This window comes from Prionailurus bengalensis, chromosome A1, assembly GCF_016509475.1.
Source record: "Prionailurus bengalensis isolate Pbe53 chromosome A1, Fcat_Pben_1.1_paternal_pri, whole genome shotgun sequence".
NCBI lineage: Eukaryota > Metazoa > Chordata > Mammalia > Carnivora > Felidae > Prionailurus > Prionailurus bengalensis.
In genome coordinates this window covers 174,455,668-174,474,823 of record NC_057343.1, presented here as the reverse complement: position 1 = coordinate 174,474,823, position 19,156 = coordinate 174,455,668, and the positions used below count along the sequence as shown (strand labels likewise).

The 19,156-nt window shown below is 36.7% G+C and overlaps 1 protein-coding gene across 5 annotated transcripts in view; it reads right to left on the bottom strand.

Annotated features, from left to right (window-relative positions):
- The window catches only part of UIMC1 (ubiquitin interaction motif containing 1), a 117,978-nt gene that overhangs the window by 41,100 nt on the left and 57,722 nt on the right, over window positions 1-19,156 (bottom strand). For all 5 annotated transcript variants that reach the window (XM_043594825.1, XM_043594740.1, XM_043594479.1 and 2 more), the window contains 4 exons: window positions 12,711-12,775; window positions 10,623-10,699; window positions 5,941-6,044; window positions 421-571 (listed from right to left, as the gene is read on the bottom strand). In XM_043594825.1, the coding sequence (XP_043450760.1) occupies window positions 421-571; window positions 5,941-6,044; window positions 10,623-10,699; window positions 12,711-12,775 (397 nt within the window). The remainder of the gene's footprint in view (window positions 1-420; window positions 572-5,940; window positions 6,045-10,622; window positions 10,700-12,710; window positions 12,776-19,156) is intronic.

Genomic DNA, 19,156 nt, shown 5'->3' with positions numbered 1-19,156 from the left:
AAATAAACCCCACAAGGGATTTATTTTGAATTAAAAAAAAAACAACAGGCAACTCTTATAACATTGTGTAAATTACACTTCAATTTTGAAAAAAAACAGGCAACCCTAGAACTTAATTCCTCAAGCTCCATGGAATCTCAATATTTGAAATAAAAGATGAAATGGAAGGTCCACAGCATCACACTGATTTTTGGCCCACCTATACCAAGATGAAAGATTTTTTCCCTCCCTTTCTCCTAAGTATGTGCAACAAAAGAGCATACCTGCCAAAGAAATAAAGAACAGATATGGGAAAGAGAAAAAGACAAACCCAACAACTTTAACTTTGAGGAAGAGTGGTCTGTTTTTCCTGTACTGTATTATAGAGGATTACAAAACTATCATGCAAAGAGAAGTTTGATAAATCCTGGTAAGTCTTACCTGTACTTGGCCCTATTCCATTGCAGTACATGGCATGTCGCTCAATCTTTGTGGGTGGAAAGTCTTGGTCACATAGTGGGCAGGACACCTGGGTACTGGATGAGACAGTAGAAATAGCTATTTCCTTCTCAGCATTTTCCCTGTTATCAACCTGAAGAAAATAACAAATGGCAACTATAATAACTTTATAATAACATCTTTTCCTTCAAAGAACTGCAAGAGAGTCCATCCCATATTTCATTTACTTTCTAAGAAAATACCAATCAGTTTGCCAAATTCAGGTCTGAAGATTGGGAGATATACTAATATAGTTAATACTTATTCAGTGCCCGCATACTATATGCTAAGCACTCTGCATGTAATACTCACTTAAGCCTCATAGCAATCTTACAAAGGTATTAACATCATCTTTCTTACACATGAAGAAAGCACTGTCCAAAACAGTAAAGCAACTTGCCCAAAGTTAGAGAACAAATAAGAGGAAGAGCTGAAATTCAAATCAAGGACTATTTGGCTCCAAAATCTGAGGGCATTCTCTCTCTCATGCTCTTAAGTCAGTATGCTTATCAACAGCATCTCAAAGAAACTTTTTCAATGTCATAAAGAACTGTGAGCATTGCAAGTGACTTCAGACATAAGGAGTTAGGAAAGGCGAGTTCTAAGCAAAAGGAGCATAACTAAAATTTAAGAGCTAGGCCTCACCTTAGACCAGTAAGATATACCACCTCTTCTGTTTTATCTGTGACTTCTGGATCAAAAGTGGAAATAGAACTAAGACCCAAATATTTAAGAATGGTCAAATAAAAGTCATTAAGACAATTCTGCCAAAGCCATTCTTATACCTTCTCTCTCTTATTCCTCTCACTGTTTTATAATCACCATTTTTCCTACAGTTGCCAGAGTCTCTGAGAGGCAGTTTTATTTTACCTTTACAGGTCAGATCCAAGAACTCTGCAGCGATTAATTCAACAGTATGCGTGAGCACTGCAGCACTACTGCCTAACACTTGCTTCAAAGGACAGCGTGTCCTAACCAATCAATGTGAAACTGTCCTGCATAGCCAGCCACTGCTTCCACTTAAGAGCAAGGAACACCTGGGCTGTTATTATGCCTTACTATGGGAAAAAAAATAAACCCTCTTCCGGTACAAGGACCAAAACTGCAACAGGTAGATAATTTGAGCTCCGAGGCAACTGGGTTTTTGTTTTGTTTTGTTTTGTTTTGTTTTGTTTTGTTTTGTTTTGTTTTGATTTGATTTGATTTAGGTCACCCTTAAAATCTACTGCCTGTGAATGAGATCCAACAGAGGGAAACAGGCCATCTAAATACCAAGTCAAACAGTTTCTACAATTGCCAGAAAATGTTGTTTTCAACACACCTGCCTTATACTTGAAAAGACATACTGTGAAAGGGTGAAAAAAGAAACAAGAAAAAGAACTAACAGTGGTTGAGTTCATATTCTATACTAGGCCTGGGCAAGGATTTTCCATACCTGTCTCTCACAACTCAACTGGCAGAGGTATCACTAGCTCCAGGATTACAGAAGAGGAAATTGAGATTTGTTTGAAAGATAAAGTAACCTGCTTGCTGATCACAAAGTTAGGAAGTGGCCAATCTAGACTTGAACCCAGGCTTGTGTGGCATCAAAACTTTAGTATTTCCATTATACCATATTTTGGCAAAAGCAAAAAAGCATCCCCTCTACTTTGTTTCTGGAAGCTGACCCTGCCAACTATTGGGAGATGATCTGGTTCTATTATTCTTCTCTAAAAGGTGGGGAGAACCAACTGTGTCTGGAAGTTCTGGATGTCATTTATTCCAAGCTTAGTCACTTAGCTTCTCAGAAACCCAGGTTCCTCTGTTCATAAATCTTACACTGAAAAGTTGTCTTATGCATGCAAAGCCATTTGAACAGAAGGGAGAAAAATCAATATACCCTAAAACTTGCAAGTAGTTTTGAGTTACTGAAAGTTAATGGCAATTGAGTAGTTACTTGGCATTCTAAAGTTCACTAAGCACAGAAATGTTATATGACATGAATGTCACTGGTGCTCACACCCAGCACTAACACTCCTTTGTATTCATCACCAGCTCTGTAAAATGCACAGAATGTACCTTCAACTATTAATGTATTCAAGAAGGAGTAGTCTATTATTGTCTTATTGTGAATACAATACCATTTCCAATCACATTCATAGGCAACCCAGAAGGTTTCTGAACATTTTTATATAAAGGAGGATTTTTTTCAGCACCATTTAAAAGTTCTATTTAAATATTAACTACAATGGAGGAATCTCAAGAGGAAAACACATAAGCGAGGCAGGTTTTTATTAGCGCTGTGTAGTCAGGGATTCAGTCTCTGAAGAGCTGCCTCTACTCCTTTTAAAATACTACCCAGTCATTTCTCAAATAAGGTACTTGGACACTGAATCTTGATCACTTAAAGGTTAGCCCTTACCTTCTGGCCTCAAAAGAAATCTCACTTCAAGAAATGAACCAAGTGAAAATAAAAGTACATCCTACAAGTCACCAACCCCCTCCCACTCCCCCATCCAGTTTATCTAAACAGAAAGCTGTTTAGTTAGATCTTTCCCCTCTTTCCATAGGACTCAACACAGTTTACTTAAAAACCAACTGACTACACCAACTGTTTGATGCTGAGTAACTTCTATTAACATTTCTGAGAAAAGACTATCTGAAACTCCAACCAAGGGGTTCTCTCAGGCAAGATATTCAGAAAATACTATTTCCAAAGGAACCTGACCACTGCAAGAAGTCAAATCAAGGATTACAGTTCTGCCGTGGTATTCCAAATAAATACTTTTGAGCAATTCTCTGTCATTAGTAAGTTAGTATCCCTGAACAGCCACAATATATTACAAAGCAGTAAAATAATAACTGGTTCCACATACATACTTCTACTTGTGCCAAATCTCTACTGTGTTTTATATTCTTTATCTAATTTAATCTTCAGAGCAACCCAGTAAAATAGGTTCTTTTTTGTCTCCATTTTACATATGAAGAACTGAAATTCAAAAAAGCATTCTTCTTCTATGTTCCCCTAATGCCCTGGGCATCTCTATCATTACATTTGTCAGACCACATTAAAATTATCTATGTGTCTATCTCCTCCTTTACCACCAGGACCCTTTGAGAGAAGCGACTGTTTTTTTGTTGTTGTTGTTTTATCTTTGTATCTCAAGAGTCTAAAACTATGACTGGCACACAGTACACAAACTATAGTATCTGTCAAATATATGAAATGAATAAAACAATTAAGTCCAATGCTCAAAGCTCCTTGCACTACACCATACCACCTTCCAATAAACAAGAAATTTTAGAACAAATGAACCTCTACACAGATTCTAAGAGTAAGGGACCACACCCATTCTGATACTATCTTTGTGCTCATAAAATGTTCAGATTCTACCTTTCTAATAAGCAACTTGTAACTAGTAAATGATTGGGTAAAAACTACAGTATCTCTAACATTTTTTAATAGAAATTTCTAACGCTATTTATAGACATCTATAGATACCAGCAAACAGCAACACCAAAAAGAGGACATCCGCTGTAAGAAAAGCCATACACACACCTCTATCCATTTGATGTGTAGCGGTGCAGACTATAAATCCTAAATAGGGGTTGCGCTCTTTGCCCCAAAGAACAGTCTCCTTTGCAGTCACAGGTGGATAAGAAATCAGCCTTGATAAACAAAAGGACTTTAGGGCTTCTTCTGTAGTTAAAATGACTCTGTTAGTATCACTCTGTTCTCCATCCCTATTTACAAGGTTCTGGTCCCTCCCTGGGAAGCCATTTTGACATTCTCTAGCAGGATCTGTCCTTAGGTCACTCTGTTGCAGAGATTGTCACCATCTTCCCTACCACCACTAGCATCAGGGAATCTTTGTCAGGTGTGACAGATCAGGTTGCAGGGAACCACACAGTGTGCATGATTCATGAAAGCAGAATTTCTACCCAGTTACCTGCAATGAAGAGACCAGGGAAGGGATCTACTTTCTATTGTAAAAACTGTTTTCAAAAGACCTAGACTATAAAAAGGAGTAAGAGAATGAAACTTTTTTTTTTTTAATGCTCAGGATAAGATAGCATACACAAATGTAACCAAAATATTTATCCATAGAAAAATTAGTTTAATTCTCAGGGTGCTTTTCAGAGCAACAGATTTTAAAGATTCTAAAATTTTTTAAATTCTTGGTAAATTACTTCATCAGACTCAATATGAAAAATATATACTGAAAATCTTAATTAGAAGTATGAACTTGTAGGGCATCTGGGTGGCTCAGTTGGTTGAGCGTCCAACTCTTGATTTTGGCTCAGGTCATGATCCCAGGGTTGTGGGACTGACCCCCACATCAACCTTAACACTGAGTGCGGAGCCTGCTTAAGAGTCTCTCTCCCTCTCTCTCTCTCTCTCTCCCCCCACCCCTCTCTCTCTCTCCCTCTGCCCCGCCCCCTGCCCCATTTATGTGCTAGCTCTCTCTCTCTAAAAATAATAATAGTAATAAAAGAAGGATGAACTTGTATCATTCATCTCTAGGGCTGACACCAGATATGTGAAGTTAGGAAATTTAATACAGCAAATAAAGATTTGCTTATTTTTTCATGCTGCTATCCTGATTTTGCATTTCTTTTTTCTTTTTAAAGTTTATTCTTTTTGAGAGAGAGAGAGAGAGAGAGAGAGAGCGCGTGCGCGAGCAGAACCCTGATGCAGGGCTCAAACTCACGAGCCATGAGGTCATGACCTGAGCCAAAATCAAAAGTCAGACACTTAACCGACTGAGCCACTCAGGTGCCCCCTGACTTTGCATTTCTGATCACATCTAGAAATGAGGGCTGAAAGTTACATCATAATATAAATACAGTGACTTTTTCTAAGATTGTTCATTTCTGTTACTTATCAGTAATTTAATAGAAATATCCCAGACTTTGGAGATAAATCGGTGTTTAAATTCTAGTTTTACCATTATTAACATTTTGAATATGAGCAAATGACTTAAACATTCTAAGCCTCTGTTTCCCCCATCTGTAATAGAAAATAATAAAGCATATTAAGAAATCAAGAGGGGCGCCTGGGTGGCGCAGTCGGTTAAGCGTCCGACTTCAGCCAGGTCACAATCTCACGGTCCGTGAGTTCGAGCCCCGCGTCGGGCTCTGGGCTGATGGCTCGGAGCCTGGAGCCTGTTTCCAATTCTGTGTCTCCCTCTCTCTCTGCCCCTCCCCCGTTCATGCTCTGTCTCTCTCTGTCCCAAAAATAAATAAACGTTGAAAAAAAAGAAAAAAAAACATTAAAAAAAAAAAAAAAAGAAATCAAGAAATGGTGACTACTCCTATTTTAAAACAGTGCTGAAATGAAATGTAAGAATCTCCCTCTGACATAAGTATCCCCAAAACTACAACTGTCTGTCACCTAAATCTTTCCAGCCAAGTCAATGCTGCATCAGAGAGAGGACTAGCCGGAGAAAGAAAACACTAAGAAAAATTATACAGAATATTCACCTCCTTATCTGCCATTATTATTCTTACTTCATCCAGGATCTCTCTGCTACCTGAAGAGACTTCTTTTTCAAGGTCAAAAGTTTCAGAAGAACTTAGCTGTGTCTCTGTAATTTAAAAAGTTAAAAAGTCATTAATTTCCATTTTATATTTTCATACTTAAAAAAACAAACACCTGGGGCGCCTGGGTGGCTCAGTCGGTTGGGCATCTGACTTCGGCTCAGGTCATGATCTCACGGTCCGTGAGTTCAAGCCCCACGTCGGGCTCTGTGCTGACAGCTCAGAGCCCAGAGCCTGTTTCAGATTCTGTGTCTCCCTCTCTCTCTGACCCTCCCCCATTCATGCCGTCTCTCCCTGTCTCAAAAATAAATAAATGTTAAAAAAAAATTTAAAAAAAAAACAAACACCTATTTCCCCTTAAGCTTAGGGTATAATACCGCAGTGGTAATACAGATCTAGTTTGTTTCTTCTTAAAGCTTTATTTTTATTTTTATTTATTTATTTTTTTTAACGTTTATTTATTTTTGAGACAGAGAGAGACAGAGCATGAACGGGGGAGGGTCAGAGAGAGGGAGACACAGAATCCGAAACAGGCTCTGGGCTCTGAGCTGTCAGCACAGAGCCCGACGCGGGGCTCAAACTCACTGACTGCGAGATCATGACCTGAGCCGAAGTCGGCCGCTTAACCGACTGAGCCACCCAGGCGCCCCTCTACTTAAAGCTTTATTGAGGCACAATTTACATAAAACAATTCACCAATTCTCAGTATACAGTTTGATGAGTTTTGGCAAATGTATACAATTTATACATGGTATCATTTATACCATGTAACCACCAAAATCAAGATATAAAGCATTTCTAAGCACCCAAAAAGTTCTTATGTACCCCTTTGCAGTGAATTCCCCACTGCTTGGCTCCTTGCAATGACCAATCTACTTTACAATCCTATAGTTTTCCCTTTTCTAGAATGTCACGTAAATGAAATCCTACAGTATGCCATCTTTTGTGTCTGACTTCTTTCATTTAGTATAATGTGTTTGAAAAGCATTCATTTTGTTACATATCAGTAGTTCATTCCGGTTTACTACTGAGTAGTAGTATTCCACTGTATGGATGTATCACAATTTGTTTATCCATTCACCAGTTAATCCACCTGGCTTCTTTTCAGCATAGTTCTGTTTTTAAAATATATTTATTTTGACAGAAAACAAAAAATTGCCAATGTTAGTTCTAAGGTTAAAGGGATGATTAGAGAAGACAAAAATTGGGAGCAAAAACAGAAAAGACATTCTAGGCAAAAATATGCCTTTCTTTAATATATTTTTTAGGCAGCATCTATTTGTTCAACATTAACTCAACAAATATTTATGAACAACAAGTTCCAGGCACTGTACAGGCTATAAGCAACATGGACATATAAGATGGGGTCCCTCATAGTCTAGTTCAGGAGTCAGCAAACTATAGCTCATGGGCCAAAATCAGCCAGCCTCCTGTTTTTTGTAAATAAAGTTTTATTGGAACACAGCCACACACATTCTTCTTTGTATCTTATGGTTCCTTTTGTGCTAAAATGGTAGTACTGAGTAGTTTCAATGGCAGAGATGAGTAGTTTATCCCATAAAGCCTAAAATATCTCTCTAGTCTTTTGCAGAAAAAGTCTGCCAACCTCTGGTGGAGACACTTATCACTTAATATAACAAAATAACAGTACCTCTATGTCAAAAAAGGACAACAAATCTGAAAAAGAAAGTTATCCCAGAATACAAATCCAGTAAGTTCTCTCTTATCTACACTGCAAGCACTGTACATCTAACTGATACTTATGTTCTTCACAAATATAATGGCCAATATTGGGCAAATAAAGTACCTATAAAATACTGAGGTTATCTTCTCAATCATCAAAGAGGGATTAAACACATTTCTAGTGTTAACTATACTTCTATACCTTATAATTTTTCTCTGAAAAATGAATATGCATGAACACACACACAGATTTTATTACCTTCATGGGAAAAGGCTTACAGTGCATAAACTTCAAAGTCTTCTTTGTCAGGACCCCCCTCTACTTGCTAGATGAGATGCTGCCCGATTCATGAATTGTTTAATAAAACCAAAAAAAAAAAAAAAAAAAAAAAAAGAAAGAAAGAAACTTCTTTGCCAAGTTTCCTTAGAGTACCAAAAAAGACATTCAGTCTGCTAAAAAAAAATCAGAGCTACTCATTGTTTGCACTACTGTAATGATAAGAAGTCTTTAATTAAGCTTTCTGTAGATGGCTGAAATATTCAACTATAAAGACAAGACAGCATTAGCTCTTTAGAAATAAACAATGCTAGGAGCATATACAATATAGGCATAAGGCTATAATCCTGCTTCTTCAACAAAGTGAGTAACTCTAAAAAGATGTGATAATTCTGAGTATCAGATCCCTGGAACTGTCAGAAATATAGGACAACACAAAAAAGGTAAGATGAACTACAACACTCAATCTGTATTTCGTTCATTTAGAAAACATCCAGAACTCAAATTTTCCAGAAAATTTAGTTGCATAGCTTCTAAATTATACATTTACAAAGACATTCAGGAATCTGGCTCCATGGAGAAGTAGTTATACTTTCTTAGCAAAAGGAACAGTAATGTAATGAAAACCTTTTACAATCTCATGTAGAAGTGGTTTATGTCAGCAAACAGTTGGACTTAATTAGCAAGCTAATGACAGCAAGTCATGATCATAAAAGTTATCTAACCTCAGTACTGAAGGGCATGCTTTTCCCTCTCATTAACTAGGGCTTTCAAAATTATTGTATTTATAAGGTTCCTCCTGCAAGATCCTAAGGTGACATACATGCCATCATCCTAAACACACTGAGTGGGTGTGTGTGTATATGTACACATACATATGTGGAAGAGATACACACATACATCCAACGGGATGGCATGAATCAGCAATCCAAGACAAAGCAGGGTAAAGTTTTCTTTTCACAAAGATAGCACAGCATCCCTGAGTGCTCCTGCCAAAATCAGAGCACTTGGTAGTGGGGTCTCTCAGCGGGTATCATTAGGCAGTAATCCAAATACATTTTATAAGAATTAAGAAACCACTTTCAATAAAAAACAACATAATTAAACTTTAAAAATAAGAAAGGCCTTTATGATATGCTGCCAAATGTTTATAAATGTTTATAGGTCCTTCGTAGAATAATGTGTAAACTAAGTTTAAGTCTCTAAAGAAAAAAGTTGAAAGAAACCAAAATAAGAAGCTATGTGTCTCTCTGACCCTGATAGGTTATATGAGACCTAAGGGAAAACTAGGTGTGATCTATGGTAACATGTATGCAACACTTACTGCCCAAAGAGTTTAAACATTGATAGGAAGTCCCTCAATCTCACATGAATGAGGTTACTGATAAATGTAATGGGCCCCACTTTTAAGAAAGGCAAAACAAGAAAATATAAGCTAAAACAAATTCCTTAAAAAGTAGTGGCTCATTATCACAAAGTAATTTTTCATATTATACAATGATTCAGCTCAAGAGTTCCCTTAGATAATGGGTATCTTAGTTCATTTAAAATTATTTTATGTACCAAGGCGGGGGGATGGGCAAAATGGGTGAAGGGGAGTGGGAAATACAGGCTTCCAGTTATGGAATGAATAACCAGTACAGCACAGGGAATACAGTCTATGGTACCATAAAAGTGCTTCAGGGTGACAGATGGTAGCTGTGCTTGTGGTGACCACAGCATAATGTATAAATTTGCCAAATCACAAGTTGTACACATGAAACTAGTGTAACATTGTATGTTAGCTATACTTCAATTAAAATAAATAAAATCACATTAGCAAAAAAAAATGTTAATAAAAGTTTGTTACAATTAAAGCAAAAAAAATGATTTTGTATGTCAAAATCTATTCATGTACAACCTTGAATGAACATCTCTTGTACCTAAAGTAAGGTACCCCATGTCTTTTCATCTCTACAATTAACAAAAAGCAAAGTACAGTGCTTAACTACGTTAAATGTCTTATCTGAAATTAAAAATAAGTCAATGACAGAACTGTACACAAAATTCAATTTCTGGACTCCCTCTGCAATGAGTAAATGGTATATAAAAATAGTAAAAGGCTCTGAGAAAAATCTGTTTAATGACAGGCATATTTGAGGAAAGTCCAATTTGGAGAACCCATAAACCAAAATACGAAGTCCTCTTGCCTCTCAATGTACAGTTAAATGCTATTCCTGATGTTTTGCTGTCATATTTGATGAGGTTGGTAAGCAAACAAGTAGACAAAAGAGCCATATTAATTTCAAAACTAAAATAGCTCTAAGTGAAGATGAAGAATCAGAGCCAATGTCCATTAAAAAAGTGAGTGCGTACGTATACGTATGTGTATGTGTGTGTGTGTGTGTATATATGTGTGTGCATATATGTGTGTGTATATATATGTGTATATATGTGTGTGTGTGTGTGTGTGTGTATATATATATATGTGTGTGTGTGTGTGTATATATATATATATATATATATATATATATATATACATATATATATACGGAGGAGATATACACACATACATCAATCACACATAAACCTCCTGAGAATGGGCTGGAAAAGTCAGAAAAATTAATTGGCACAAAAAGGTAAGATAGCTAAGGATCAGATTGAGTAAAATCAGTGAAGTGCTTACCAGGACACACAGTGATTTCCTCTGCAGAACTCTCTGGCATAAGGACTGAACTTCTCTTACTGGTCAAAGCAGCAATGCTGAAAAAGAACCAAACCTTAAGTGAATCCCAGTGAACCAAATTAGAACACAAGGCCAAAAGCAATGGTGAGTCATTTACAAGGCCACAGGTAATCTATACCTGCCATCTGATACCACTTGCACAACAGGGGAGCAAGGAATTGGTAGTGAAAACTCCAGGTCAGAAATGAGGAAAACAAACATGCTTACAACTCTGGTTGCAGTGAAATCACTGAACCAAAAGAACCCCCTTTTGGAATCTTTACAAAGGAAAGTTGAAGGGTAAGGACTATCTATGAATACCAAGGAAGACAAAAACTCCACTCCAATGTAAGAATGCCAATGGTGTTTTATAGCCTCCACCTCAGCCTTCTGAAGGTTAGAGATCTGTAAACTCATAAGAGAAAATATGGAGATTCTCCTAACAACACACTAGCTCTTCCCTCACCTTGCAGTTAAATTTCCTCTTTATCTCAAGATGTGGCTTTTTCCAACCAACAAAAAAAATGTAATTCCAAACTGCCCTATAGTAAAGACCTGCCCATACAAGTTGAAAAGCTCTTCTGAGAGTAACATAATTATGAATCACTCCCATCAAACTTCTAGTTTATCCTGTTTGTCCATGGAGTGTAATCTCCTTCTGACACAGGAACACATGGATGAGAAATCTGAGCATCTGAGCTACCCTCCTCATGCTTCACAGAGCTTTATGATTGTTTGATCAAGTATGCAAGAGGACGCTTAAAAACATACAACCCCACATCAACCAAGAACCACAGAGAAGAGAGACTAACCATCACTGGTCCATGATAAATAACTAAATCCTAATAGGAAACCACAAGTGATTTCTCTCTCTAAATAAAACATCTAGTAACATTTGTTATAAACTCCAGCCAGACACAGTTTACTCTGCAGGTAACATTAGGGCTCTATTCAAAGGGTCCATCACAAAACAATTTGCTGACATTTATAAAATGGGCTAATCAATTTGAAGTCAAACCACATTGCCTGCAATTCCAACTCTCTCCTGGTGACAAAGCGTATAATCATTTATTAAAACTTACATCTGCTCTGCACAAGGCTCACCACAACAAAGCACAGGGACCTGCCAGAAGCAGAAGGCCTGCTCCAGTTAAAACCACTTCCAAAATTGTCTTAACAGCAGGAGAATCAAACCAAAACCATTATTCTTCAACTCAGGAAGAAATATCTCCTACTATCAACTTAACCAAAAGCCCAAGAACCACCACCAAATTACAGCAAATGGTAATAGTGCCTCAACTTCCACATGAGAGATGAAGGTCACTCAACACAAAATTAAGCTCTACAGTAATCCCCAAAGGTCAACTACCAGATAAAAGGGAAAAGTAATTGAAAACCTGATCCAGTTGATAATGCAGTTTGTAACCAACCAACCACTATATATTATTAAGGTGAGAAAACTTAAGAAGGTAACCCCATCAATCAATCAATCAGCAAGAATAACTGAGAAGGTAATACAAACACAGCAATTTAAGGAAAAAATGAAAGACAGATTAAAAGTGGCAAAGGACAGGAAGTGAGAGTGACACATATTCTCTGTGACCTGAATAATATGAATAAAAAACAAGTCTCAAGAATAGCCTTAAAAGATGTATACAATTTGAATATGCAGATAAAATAAGCATAAGGGAATAAAGAAAGAGGACAGGTGGTCTAGAAGGACTAAAAAAATCTAGAGCTTTCAAATTGGCATAGGAAGCTAGAATAGTTAAAAGAGTAGCAGGATGTAAACACTATTCAGGAATGGTATAAATGGGATATGAGCCAAGATGGCTGGACAAAAAAAAAAGTCTCTTCCACTCTAATATTCTAGACTTCTATGAGATACATATTTGAGAACTGGAAGATAATAATCTCTCTTGGTTTGTGTTTATAAAGGAGCTAAAAGATCCCTGACAAGCTGTCCCTATACAGTCTCACTAATGTCGTTCATCTCTCTTATTCAGGCACCATCAGAGAATTCAGACACATAACAACATATAAACTTACCTTTGTGAGGCAGGTACAGAGTTTCCTTCTTCAGAAGTTTCTTCAACAAAAAGCCCTTGGGAAGACTGCAAAGAAATATATAACATCCTAAATATATAGGCACAGATGAACTGGTTTGTCCTCTATTAAAAAATAAAATTAATTGCTCAACACTATTAATCAGCAATTAGCAATAAGAATAAAACATTTTACATAAGTAAGTTTCAGTAAAAAGAGCACATCCTATGGAGTGAGAACACTGGGTTTTAGATCCCAAGTGGATCACACATCAACTCTGTAATCTAGGATAAGTCACATCTCAATCTGTTTCCTCATCTTAAAACGGGTATTAATAACGGCCTCACAGAGCATTATTGTGAGAATTTAAAAATATGTATGATGTACTTTGTAAAATGTAAGACATATGAATATTAATTGTGAGTCAAATGAATTATGATTTCAAAAAAGCAATTACAGGAGCGTCTGGGTGACTCAGTCAGTTAAGCATCTGACTTTGGCACAGGTCATGATCTCACAGTTCATGAGGTCAAGCCCTGCATTGGGCTCTGTGCTGTTAGCGTGCAGAGCCTGCTTCAGATCCTCTGTCTCATTTCCGTCTCTCTCTGCCCCTCCCCGGCTTGCACTGTCTCTCTCAAAATAAATAAGTAAACTTAAAAAAAAAATTCATAACAGGGTGCCTGGGTGGCTCAGTAGGTTAAGCATCTGACTTCAGGTCAGGTCCGGGATCTCATGGTTCATGCATTCAAGTCCTGCATCGGGCTCTGTGCTGACAGCTCAGAGCCTAGAGCCTGCTTTGGATTCTGTGTCTCCCTCTCTCTGCCCCTTACTCGCTCACGCTCTCTCTCTCTCTCTCTCTCTCTCAAAAATAAACATTAAAAAAATTTTTTTACATACATAACATCAAAAAAATTATAAAGCTTTTGTTGTGGATAGAGAAAATACAGAGAAAAGCCCAGTTTCCAATGGACATATTCTGTTGCAAAAAACAATGCAATCTGTAAAAGATGTCTAAGTACAACCAGGTCATAAAACAGACCATCCCAACAGGAAGGTTATAAAGGTTCCTTTTGCTACAAATCTGCCACTATCGTTTTAATATCTGGCTACAGGGATATCTTTCAAGAAATGTAACAAAAAAGGGGCGCCTAGGTGGATCAGTCAGTTAAGCTGTGGACTTTGGCTCAGGTCATGGATCTCACAGTTTGTGGGTTCAAGCCCCACGTTGGGTTCTATGCTGACAGCTCAGAACCTGGAGCCTGCTTGGGATTCTGTGTCTCCCTCTTTCTCTGCCCCTCCCCTACTCACACTCTATCTTTCTCTCTCAAAAATGAATAAATGTTAAGGAAAATTTTAATTTAAAAAATGTAACAAACAGGGACTAGATTAAAAAAAGATTATTTTCTATGATTAATAGTAAAGTTGGTACAAATGTCAACTCATTAAATGTAGGTGCACATAAGAGCACAGAAACTTCCCTAAGAGCACAGCTGCCTTAGGGAAATTTCTGAAGAAGGGCCTGAGCTGTAAGGCTTCTTCCAATAGATACAAAGCTACTGGCTGTAGTTTTCAGGGTCTCCTAACAGGATATAAATAACCTAAACAAGCTAAGCATCTCTGTACCAGTCAGGCAAATGATAAAATATACTAAAAAACAGAAATAGCTGAGATGAAACTTCATTCAAAGGAAAGATAAAGCTGTACAATGATCAGGAATGCAATCATCATGAAAAATGAGGGTTAAACAAAACGGACAAAAGGACTAAAATACGACAGCAATAAATAGTCACCTGAGTATTTGTTTGAAATCAGTAGTGACGAAACACTGATTACTAAAATTTTTTTTAAAAATTTAAAAAGGTAAATACTGACACCTAGTGTCCATTTAGTAGATTTTACTCTCTTAGAAGGACTAGTTGAATAAACTTGAGCTTCAGAATCAATCAAGGCAATTAAGTTAAAAGATACCTGCACCTCTACCTTAGACTAAAAGCATATCTACCTTTCTCAGTGTTTTGTTTTAATTATTATATGCCTATTATGTGCCAAGCCTATGCAAATCACTTTAAAATGCATTATCTCCTTTAATCCTCATAAGAACCTTGTGAAGCAGAAATTATTATTTTAGAAATGAGGTAAGTGAAACTTTGACAGGTTAAATAATTTACCCAAAATTAGAGTTGGCCAAAAGTGGAGCTGAAATCCGACTCCAAAATCCATGTTCTAACCATTATTGTTATATTGTTTACTCAAGTAATACTCCTACAATCATTTCAACACAGAATCTCAAAAATGTCATTTCAATAAATCATTTCTTCAAGTTTATTTCTTTTGAGAGAGAGTGAGCAAGCGAGAGAGGATGAACCAGCAGGGGAGGGGCAGAGACAAAGGGGGACAGAGGATCTGAAACAGGCTCCACACTGAAAGCAGAGAGCCCAATGCAATACTCACAAACTGTGAGATCATGGCCTAAGCCAAAGTCGGAGGCTAAACTGATTGAGCCACCCAGGCACCCATCAATAAATCATTTTTAATTTCTAAACTTACACCTCTACGGCAGCATTCTGAACATAGGGGTAAAGTGAGGTTCTTCCAGAATATGAAAATAACATAGCAAAATAAGCAAACAAAACTTGAATACCCAAATCTAATCAAGGTGAACAGGGACACATGATATGAATAAAACTTTAAGGAAGCTGTGGCCTAATCAAGACACTGCATTCTGCCTGAAGAAATAACATGTTAATGAAAAAGGGGTGATATGAATCTAAAAAAGAAAAATCCAAAAATTCAGAATCAAGCAGTGTCATCAACACCATGGCCTGGGAAGTAAAAATTAACAGACACATCATCTGGTCACTATAGAAATGTCTTCTGTTACCAGGTATTAGTAGCTTACCAGGTCTTTCCATAAACTAGCTGCATCATCCATTAAAATTACTATTTTCTGATTACTATTTTCAGCCTTCCAGATACCTTCATCCTAGAAGAAGGCTCAATGGACGGTGAACCTGAATATTCTGGTCACCAAAAACATCTACCTTCCATAATAAATCAGCAAACTGTCATCTGGTGTACAAGTCAGCTTGAAGTTTGACTTGTCAACATCAGTTCTCACACCCCCACATAATCTGGCCATTTCTGAAAAATAAATTCCAGTATCTGGACTGAAAAATTAAGGATCAGACCCTGAAGAGTAGCGACCACATCAATATACTACTCCTCCACCTCCCGGCTGTATGGCCATCAAGATGATCTTTCCATCTTCACTAACAACCTCTCTATTGTTGCTGTGATGCCAGAAACTAGCTGATTCGAAAGCTTTTAAAACCTTCATGTATACTAAAGCAATTTGCCTCAAAGTGAATGTTTTTAAGTCCCTATTTCTAGAAATCTTTTGCTATCTCTATCAACCAAGGAGTCTCATATATGGGCAGCTCCAGCAAAGTCATAATCAATAGAAAATGTTTAATAAACATGTAAATTCTTTCTACCCACAGTTCCTAAAAGCAAAAAACCAAGTGGTAAAATTACAACTGTAAGATTTTCATTATTTGACTATAAAATTTGCAAGTTTGTTTGTTTTGTTTTTTACAGATCCTATTCTGTGTTGGCAAGACTGACCTAGGCATTCTCATACATTACTGTAAGGAAGGAGTACACATTTGAGCAACCTTTCCAAAACGCAACTTGGCAATAAATAGTATTTTTTGTTTGCAGCTCTTTAACCCAAAATTTTTCTTGCTCCCTACCCCTAAGGACACTAATTTTAAATAGAACAAAGTTTTAATTAAGAAAGATGTTTATCACAACCAAAATATCTAGCAGTATGAAAAGGGTTAAAATATAAGTTCATAAGCCAGACTATTATGCAGTCATTAAAAAAGTGAAATCTACAAATGATTTTAATATCATAAGAAAATGTGTACATAATGTTAACATAAAAATACAAAAATATAATATTATAGACACTGTACAAAAATAGGTATAGAAGATGAAGGAGTATATCACTAGATGGTAGGACCCTGAATGTTATCAACTTTATTCTTTAAACTTTTCAGTATTTTTCAACAGTTCTAAGTCATTTCTAAAATTAATGTTAATGACAGTGACTATATGGATACTTACTAGTTTGTCTGCCTGGTCTCTTTTTTTGCTAAAGACAGTCCATCACCCCTCCCACTATATTATAGCAGTGGACTTAGTCACTTGTACAATTTGACACAGACCACACATCAGGCCACAGTAAGCTGGGCTGGTGAAGGCTACTAACCCCAAATGGGCCATAAGTCCTTTCTTAGAATTTGAAATTGGAACTGAAAGAGAATAAATCTCCTATAACCTGCATTTAAGTTTGGAAGCTGTAGGATCAGTGTCTTCCACCTACCATTGTGAAAGAGAAGCCAAGAAAGCCAATATGTAGGGAGAAAAACAAAGCAGATACCACAATATAGCAATTCGATATAGAAAAATTACAGATAACATCCCAGACCTTGTCCACGCTTAGTTACCATCCTGTTTTAGAATTTATGAGGCACCCTGTTTCCTCATGATAAAGTCCTCTTTTTTTTTTTTTTTAAATATTTCCCATTTATTTTTGAGAGAGACAGACAGAGTGAGAGCGGGGGAGGGGCAGAGAGAGGGAGACACAAAAACTGAAGCAGGCTCCAGCCCCAAGCTGTCAGCACAGAGCCCAACATGGGGCCAAACCCACAAACTGCAAGATCATGACCTGAGCCAAAGGTGGACACTCAACCAACTGAGCCACCCAGGCGCTCCGAGATAAAGTCTTCTTTTTTAATTAAACTAGCTTGATTTGATTGCTTGTGGCCAAATAGTACTTACTATCTATAGTATTTAGTGACCAGGTTAAGGGAAGTTAGAGAACTTCAGTCTGTATAGTGCCCCCATCATCCTTGAGCTGGTACTCATACACTGCTGTTCCAAAGTCGCTGCTTTCAAACCTTAGAACTTGACAAAAGGCTACGCTCTACAACTCTAGTCGCTGGGATTTTCAAGCTAACAACTTGAATTACAATCAATCAGTCAACAAATACAATAAATAAATGTTCATTTATAGAGCTAATTTATTCTCTTAAGGGGAAGTATCTCTGAATTACAAAGAACTAACAAACAAACATGTTATCACAAGCACAATCTAACTTTCCTTTGGAAAAGAGGTAAGTCACTAGAATAATTGTTAAGAAAAATACTTTCCCTTCCCTTACAGCAAAATTGCCAGAATGTGGATGAAGAAGGCTGCTGAGGAAGAATGATTCCCATAGGTACCCTCAATGAATGCTGTTCTGGTCCCTTAGAGAGAACTACCATTTACTGAGTGCCTATAATCTCTTAAGCATCATACTAGACATTTTACATAATTCGCTTTAATCATTAAAACTACTGTAAGACATGAATTACTATTCTCATTTTACAGATGTAAAACTGAGATTCACAAAGGTTAAATAGCTTGCTCAAAGATATACAGTTACTAAAACACAAAAGTCAAAATTCAAACTGCAAATCCAGGTTCTCTACACTATGCTGTGAAACTTCTCATAGCTAAAAAATCATTTCTTGAACTCTTATCATAAGAGACAGAATAGGATAACAGCAAAACAAAACCAAAAACTGAGAGCCCAAAAATAAAAATAGTAACAAAGAGCATACGCATAGAAAAGAATACTCCAAATTTAAACTTTCGGTTTATACATTATAATTATATATTGTGTATAATATATAACTATGTATATTATAATTATATGATTGCTTTTATAATATCTAGAGAAAAAATAGAATATAAGCTTTGATATATAATACAATCTAGATATATCAGAAAAAAAACTGAAAAGGCAACCTAAATGTTCCCAAATAGGCGATTGTTTTTAGTAAATTATAGAAAACCACCACAAGCAAAATAAAAAATATACCATCATGTGGGGGGGGAAATAAACTGGAAAACTACCCTTCCTATTAAAAAGGACCACTTCCTCTAATATGTAAAGGGTGCCTACAAACCACTAAGAAAAAAACTGTTGAAAAAGAAAAATGCCCATAAAATCTAAACAGCCAGAAGAGGAAATATAAATGGGTTTCAACTGCACACACAATAAAAGAAAAGCAATTTAAGACTGTTTTGAGATAGTATTTTTCATTCCTCAGATTGGCAAAGATCAAAAAGTCCTAATAGTACTGATTTGGTATGGTTAAGGGAAGCTGGTACTCATACACTGCTGTGAGTGTAAATTTACACAACATCTATGGAAGGCAATTTGGCAGTAGCTAACAAAACTGTAAATGCATATATCCTTTGATCCACCAATTATATCTACAAGAAATTATGCAAATATCTCCCATGTGGATGAAACATCTTCATACAAGAGTAATCAGTGCAATAGTGTTTGTAAAATATCAGACACCTAAAAGTCAACCAATAGGGGCACTGGATA